The sequence below is a fragment of the Pinus tabuliformis genome, chromosome X (genome assembly GCF_031772625.1).
Source record: "Pinus tabuliformis cultivar Carrire ecotype Pingquan chromosome X, CPIR1, whole genome shotgun sequence".
NCBI lineage: Eukaryota > Viridiplantae > Streptophyta > Pinopsida > Pinales > Pinaceae > Pinus > Pinus tabuliformis.
The window spans coordinates 273,779,442-273,786,632 of NC_142308.1; the positions used below are offsets into that span (position 1 = coordinate 273,779,442).

The 7,191-nt window shown below is 41.9% G+C and overlaps 2 protein-coding genes across 2 annotated transcripts; both read left to right on the forward strand.

Moving 5' to 3' along the window:
- The first annotated feature begins 1,968 nt into the window (after positions 1-1,968).
- On the forward strand, positions 1,969-2,661 carry LOC149139454 (uncharacterized). Its single transcript, XM_089450721.1, has one exon. It carries the CDS (start codon positions 1,969-1,971, stop codon positions 2,659-2,661), a length of 693 nt encoding a protein of 230 aa, XP_089306847.1.
- A 9-nt stretch (positions 2,662-2,670) lies between these two features.
- Positions 2,671-4,457, forward strand: LOC149139455 (uncharacterized). Its single transcript, XM_089450722.1, has 2 exons — positions 2,671-3,318; positions 3,909-4,457. Exons 1-2 carry the CDS (start codon positions 2,671-2,673, stop codon positions 4,455-4,457), a joined length of 1,197 nt encoding a protein of 398 aa, XP_089306848.1.
- The last annotated feature ends 2,734 nt before the right edge of the window (positions 4,458-7,191 follow it).

The following is a 7,191-nucleotide window of genomic DNA, read 5'->3' on the forward strand; positions in this document are numbered from 1 at the left end:
ATTATTGATTTTTTTTTTATTATACATTTTTTTATTTTATTTTTTTAATTAATTTTTTATTATTATTATTATTATTATTATTATTATTATTATTATTATTATTATTAATTTTTTTTTTTTTTTTTTTTTTTTTTTTTTTTTTTTTTTCGAGATTGCTCTTGCTAAGGGCGCTCAGAAGAACGATGGAAAACTAGGGTTAGGGTTTGGGAACAGGCATCCCCAGGCGGACCTGCTCCTGGCCAGGTGCAGGGGACCCCGTGCCACCTGCGGAACCACACAACAGAACATTGCCAATTAAAATAAGGGCAGAGGTCATTGAGATTTAGCTAGACTGTGGAGAAATGACTGAAGCAAGCGGGGGGGGGGAGAGATCCCCTCCCACAAGGAAATTACAGCAGGGGAATCAAGTCGAATCGGGGCAAATGACGGACCTAGAAATCATGGCAAGAATGTGCCGGTGTTGGGAGAAGTATGGCAGGCGAGGACAGGTAACAAATGTCTACCGTGGGCAACCAAAAAACCCAGGTTTGTAATTCCAAATAATAAATTAGAAGAGTACAGAGGATATATGAAAGACCATGCACTTATCTGCAAGTTTGTAGGAACATGGCCGTCTGAGAAAGATTTGATGAAATGGATACAACAAAAGTGGAAACCCAAAGGTCATATAGATCTTAAATTAGGGGCAAAGGGTTTTTTCACAGTAATATTCACAAATCTGGAAGATAAGGAGAGGATATTTGAAGAAGGACCATATTTCTTCAATAATGTAGGACTGTTCATGAGGCAATGGGAAGAGTGTTACAATCCGGAAAAAGAAAGGATGTTAGCGGCACCAGTTTGGGTCCAACTATTTGGACTCCCGATAGAGTTTTGGGACCCAGAGATTTTAGAAGGAATTGGGAACTCAATCGGGACTTTTGTGAAGGTAGCAGAAACCACCAAGAGAGGCAGATATACATCATATGCTAGGATCTGTGTCTACATGAACATCATAGAACCACTGCCGGACCACATTGAAATAGAATATCACGATGAAGTCTGGCAACAGCCAGTTGATTATGAACACATCCCATTTAGGTGCAGACAGTGCCATGAGTATGGTCATCTATTTAAACATTGTCCGATGAACGAAGGAAACACCCCAACAAACCAGGGGGATGAAAAGAGAAATACAGAGCAAGAGAGGAAGATGAACGAAGGAAACAAAGGAGGGCTTATAGAAGTACAGAGAAGAAAGAGATCCCAAAAAGGAAAGACCAAAATAAACCCTTATTACCCAAAAGGAACCCAGAAAAGCCAGAACCAGTTCGAGGTCCTGCGAGATCTAGAAATGGAAGCGGAAGGAGAAGACGAGGAAGAAGAAATAAGAGAAGCCTAGAAAGAAAACAGGAAGGAAAACAAGGAAACGAATAACATAGAACTGGAAAAAGAGGGAGAGAAGGGAGATCGGGAACAAGAACAGATCCAAATGGAAATCGACCCGCAGCAGGAAAAAGAAGGAGAGGAAGAACATATCACGAGGAAACTTCTACAGGAATGGAAGCATCTAGATGAACGGTTTATACCAGATGACCATAAACAACTCTATAAAGACATGTTCCAAAGATACAAGGAAAAACGAGGAAGATGGATAGCAAAGCAACCAGAGCAACTTGGATCACAAGGAGATTAGAACACAGAAATGGGAACCACAGGGAAAGGTGGAAGGAAAAGAGGAAGGAGACCTATGAGTGAGACCATTCAAATGGTAGGAGATATGCTAGTGCATTCAGGGAAAGTTGTACCATTTTCGGAGGTATTCCAACAACCCCTAAAACTATTGAAATGATTATTACAACTTGGAATATCAGAGGGTTGAACAGTAAGGGAAAATAGAGATATTTGAAAGAGAGACTCAAAAGGGATAAGCCAAATATAATTCTAATCCAAGAAACAAAATTACGGGAAAGCAAACTAAAAGAAGTGATGAACAATTTCAAGCCGCATTATGAGATCATTGGTCAAGATGTGACAGGTAGTGCAGGAGGAGTAGCAATCCTTTGGAACCCAGAGGAAGTCCAATTTGAAGATTGGACCAGCATACCACGAATCCTCTTAGGGAGATTTAGAATTTTAGGTTCTCAAGAATGGATTCTCTTATCAAACGTATACAGGCCCCATATACAGAGTGAGCGTAGGGTTTTTCTTCAGAACCTGGCAGTCATGCGATCCCTGTATCCAGCTTCACCATGGATAGTGGGAGGAGACTTCAATATGATAAAATCTTTAAACGAAAAAAAGGGCGGGCTCAGGAGAACAGAGATAGACATGGAAGCCTTTGGAGATTGGATAGCAGCTCAAAGGCTGGTAGACATACAGACAACAAATGGAATATATACATGGAATAACAGGAGGGGAGGCAGACACCAGATCGCCTCCAGACTAGACCGATTCCTACTGTCAGAACAGATCATAAATTGGGAAATTTTCATTAAAGTTGCAATTCTTCCCAGAATGGGATTGGATCATTGGCCGATTAAAGCTGAACTAGATATAAAAGCTAGCCCTAAGAGAAAGCCCTTCAGATTCAAAGCCTTTTGGCTCAGGGATAAAATTTTTATGAAGAAAGTAGAAGAATGGTGGAAACAAAGCAGTCAGAGAGGAAGAAACAAAATGTAGATATTTCAGATGAAACTAAAAGAACTGAAAGGAAACATTAAAAAATGGAATAAGGAAGAATTCAGACATATACTCACAGACCAGCAGATGCTAGAACAGAAGATGAAGCAAATCCAACAAGAAATAATAAATACGGGTAGAAGTGATGACCTGGCTAAAGAAGAAGGGATCTTGATAGGGCAACTAGAAGAGAGGCGAAAACAGGAAGAAATCTTGTGGAGGAAAAAATCCAGGGTAAACTGGCTAAGAGAAGGGGAGCAGAATACTAAGTTCTTCCACCAAGCAATGATCCAAAGAAGGCAAAGAAATAGAATTTTCTCTATTAAAAACGAAGCAGGGACAAGAGTTACGCAGCATGAGGAAATAGAACAAGCCCTGGTGAAGCATTTCAAGGATCTCCTCACGAAACCCAATGTTGACCGAGGTGAAGCTATTGAAAGAATCTGTAATGAGATTCCGAGCAGGATCACTAGAGAACAAAACCTAGCCTTGATGAGGGTAGCCACTCTGGAAGAAGTAGAAGAGATAGTGAAAGGAATGAAAAAGAATAAAGCCCTAGGCCCCGATGGATTCATGGCGGAATTCTACCAAGCAGGATGGGATTTCCTGGGCCAAGACATACTGGACGTAGTGGAAGAATCAAGAAGGAACCAAAAGGTAAGTACAAGCCTAAACTCAACCCTCTTATCTCTAATTCCTAAAGAAAATAAGTCAGAAGTCCCTTAGGGCTTTAGACCTATTGCCCTCTGTAATTTGATATATAAGATTATAGCTACCTTAATGGCTAAAAGACTCAAGCCTCTCTTATCTAGCATTATCTCCCTAAAGCAAACAAGCTTTGTTGAAGGTCGGAAAATATTGGACGAGCTGGTGGTCTCCCAAGAAGTAGTGCACTCTCTAAAAGTAAAAAAGGAAGCTGGTATGATGATCAAACTTGACCTCCCAAAAGCCTATGACCATTTGAATTGGAAGTACCTGAAAGAAGTTTTAAGAGCTTTTGGCTTCTGTAATAGATGGATTGATTGGATCTCAGCCATGATATCGTCAACCAATTTCTCTATCCTAGTGAATGGAACCCCTCCCAGCCTTTTAAAGCATCTAGAGGCCTCCGACAGGGGGACCCTCTGTCTCCTTTCTTGTTCATCATAGTTGTGGAAGGCCTAGGAAGATAAATCAGAAAAGAAGTTAGAGAAAAGAATCTCAAAGGAATCCAAATTTGGGGTAATAACCTTCCTATTACCCATCAGCAATTTGTTGACAACATCATGTTGTTTGGTAATGTGTCCCTCAGAGAAGCCCGCAGAATTAAAGCAATTTTAGACCTTTTTATGTCAGTGTCAGGTACCCAAATTAACAATGACAAATCCTGCACATATTTTTTCAACACTGCTGGAAATATCAGAAATTTCTTGACTAGAACCCTGGGATTTTGCTCTGGAGAACTCCCAACCAGGTATCTTGGAACACCGCTAGCCCTAAACCCCTTGAGGATGTCAAACTGGCAACAAACCCTTGAGAAAATAGCTAGAAAACTAGCAAATTGGTCTTTCAGAACTCTGAATTTTGCGGGTCGAGCAGTTTTAGTTAAGGCAGTACTCCAATCAATACCAATATATCAATTATCGTCTATGGCGGCCCCAAAAGGAGCGTGCGTAAAGATGACAGACATCTTCGAAAAATTTATATGGGGAGGTCAGAAGGATCAAAGGAAATGGTCCTTGGTATCTTGGAAGGATTTAGTGAAAAGCAAGATGGAAGGAGGATTAGGCCCTAGAGATCCCTATGTTCTGAACTAGGCAATGGATGCTAAGTTGTGGTGGCACTGGTTGAATGAAGGAAACGACCTATGGAAAAGAATATGGACAAAAAAATATAATATTCCTACAAAACCAGAGGAAATATTAAGGATAAGGGATACACCGAAAGGGTCGACAATATGGAATCTAGCCAGTCTCAATAAAGAAATGATAACTAGACATGCTTTCTAGGAAATCAGGGATGGCAACTCAGCAAGATTCTGGGACAAGGCTTGGAAGAAAAGAGAAAGAATGAGCGGATGGCAAGCCCTAATAGACATAGGCCAAAAAGTAGTTGAGAAAGGAATGAATTTAGTCAAGGACTTCTGGAAGATGGAGAGACAAGATGAAGTATGGAGAATCTGGAAGAGTCCAGAAGAATGGATGGATCAAATAGCTGGAGAGCAAAAAGAGTTATATCAAAAGGAAATGCAGACAAGGAGAATACCCATAAGATCTGGACCGAACATTCTAAGATGGGGACACACAATAAAAGGAAATTTTTCAATTAAAGAAGCTTATCATATTTTAAACACTAGAGAACCAGAGGATATGACAAGTACCTGGAAACAAATATGGAATAGAAATTGGTGGCCGAAAGTGGCCCATTTCACATGGCTGGTTACCAAAGGCCGTATTCTGACCTGGGAACAACTCCAAAAGAGAGGCATTCATGGCCCCCCTAGATGTTCTCTCTGTAAACAAGAACGGGAAATGCAAGAACACCTCCTTAACTCATGCACAGAAGCTCAGCAATAGTGGGAAGAGGTTAGGAGGCTCTTTGGAAAAACACATAGAGATCAACAGAGTATTAAAAACACTATTAAAATTTGGGGAGGCAGACAGTTTATGAGTCTGGTGGTAAGATGAGCTTGGAGCCTGGCAGTAGGGATGAACATGTGGATGATCTGGAAAGAAAGAAACAGAAGAATTGTCCAAAACAGAGAGATGACAAAAGACAAAATCTGGGAAAAAACCTTGAGCCATATTCGTGAAACTATATATGCAGATACTTGGAATGATGAAGATTGGGAAGTGACGCAGGAAGAAGAGCAGATTCTAAAGAAACTAAACCTGAATCAAGGGATGGTGGCCCCTCAGTTGTGGAAAGAGCCCAGGACGAGATATAATGACCCCCTGCAATTCTCCCATCCTTCGGCTGGATTCATAAAGCTAAACTTCGACGGAGCCTCTAAAGGAAACCCAGGCCCAACAGGAATTGGAGGTCTTTTTAGGGACGATCAAGGAAGAACGAAGTGGATCTACGCAGACAACGGAGGCATTATGAGTAACAATGAGGCGAAACTAATGGCAGTACGTCAAGGTTTAAAGATAGCTATCAAGAATGGATATAATAATCTAGAAGTGGAAGGAGATTCCCTAATGGTTATTCAAGTACTCAAAAAACTAAACAATAGGACCTCATGGGACAAAGTTATGCAGAGTTGGAGAACGGCTAGCCTAATCCAAGAGTTGGAAATTATTCTAAGAAGATTTGAATACATGATCATCAAGCATGTTAGAAGAGAAGCCAACAAAGCAGCAGATTTCCTTGCGAACTGGGGAGGTCAGGAACAAGGAATGAAAATGGATAGTATATGGATGATGCATTCAAAAGACCTAGGATTTGAATAGCTAAGTACGATTCTTAATCAAGATAATCATGAAGACATGACTCAAAGGTAGTAGAGACAGATGGCTCCCGATCGGGATGAGGAATAAGGTAGGTGAGGGTGGCAGGAGTGATCATTATAAGGGAAGGATAGCCGGACGTGAACACAGGAATGAGGCTGCCCTTCCAGCCAAAACAATGAGTAATCGGCCAGCACAAGTTTCAAGAAACCGGAGTGGGGAAGGTGGAATGCAGATGATTAACTATAGTGGCGGCGGTGATGGCAGAGCGAGAAGGGTGGTGAAGGGGCATTATATGAAGGTGGCGGAGGGTAAAGGAAAGGGTATTTCAGGCGGGACAAAGGAGGAGCTGAATGCGGTGCAGCCAGGAGGAACCATCAGGGAGGTCTGCGTTCTCGGGTATGTGCAACTTGCGACCTCTGTTTCCTTATTATCTATCACAGTAGGCAGAATGGATATGTTTAATTATTGTGAAGTCCCTGATGATGAAAAGGGCCTGAGTGAGCTCGGCCGCCCCTCTGCCATACATTGTGAGGGTAAACTGGGACCGTCTTGGGTGGGAAATCCTGATGAAAAGGGTAACTGTAGCCGGGAGCACAGTCTGGAGAATAATTTGGAAAACCATGTCAAGAATTTCATTATAAGAGCAGAGGGGAGGCCTGATAGTGGGGACTCAAAGATTATGCCCTTAGTCCACCACCTGATTCGCATGGCAGAGGGCCTTATACATCTTTGGTACACGGAGAATGGAAATCAATGTCAGATTCAAAAAAACGAAGGTGATTGCAGTAGAAGCAGAGGAACAACCAACGGGAAACTGGTAAGGGAAGACGACGATAAGAAACTCAAAAAACTAACACCTGTGATTGATGAATGTCTACAGGAGAGGATAGAAGAAAGGATGGTGTGCCCGGGTCGTGGAAGAGGACGAGGAGGCAGAGGCCGTCCAAGGCAAGGGAACCCAGGAGGCAGGCCAACAGAAGCCCCAGGTAATCAACGCAGAGGAAGAAGGTCCACCTTGACAACGGTTCAGGAAGTGGAAAGAGCTTACCAAGTAGGCACGGATGAGGATATCCGCCGTATCATCCAAAATATGGAATCC

Excerpts from the sequence above, each read along its gene's own strand:
- LOC149139454 (XM_089450721.1), top strand. The coding sequence starts at position 1,969 with ATGAACAATTTCAAGCCGCATTATGAGATCATTGGTCAAGATGTGACA.
- LOC149139455 (XM_089450722.1), top strand. The coding sequence starts at position 2,671 with ATGAAACTAAAAGAACTGAAAGGAAACATTAAAAAATGGAATAAGGAA. Across the intron at positions 3,319-3,908 it reads AATCAAGAAGGAACCAAAAG|CAATTTGTTGACAACATCAT; the intron begins GTAAGTACAAGC and ends ATTACCCATCAG.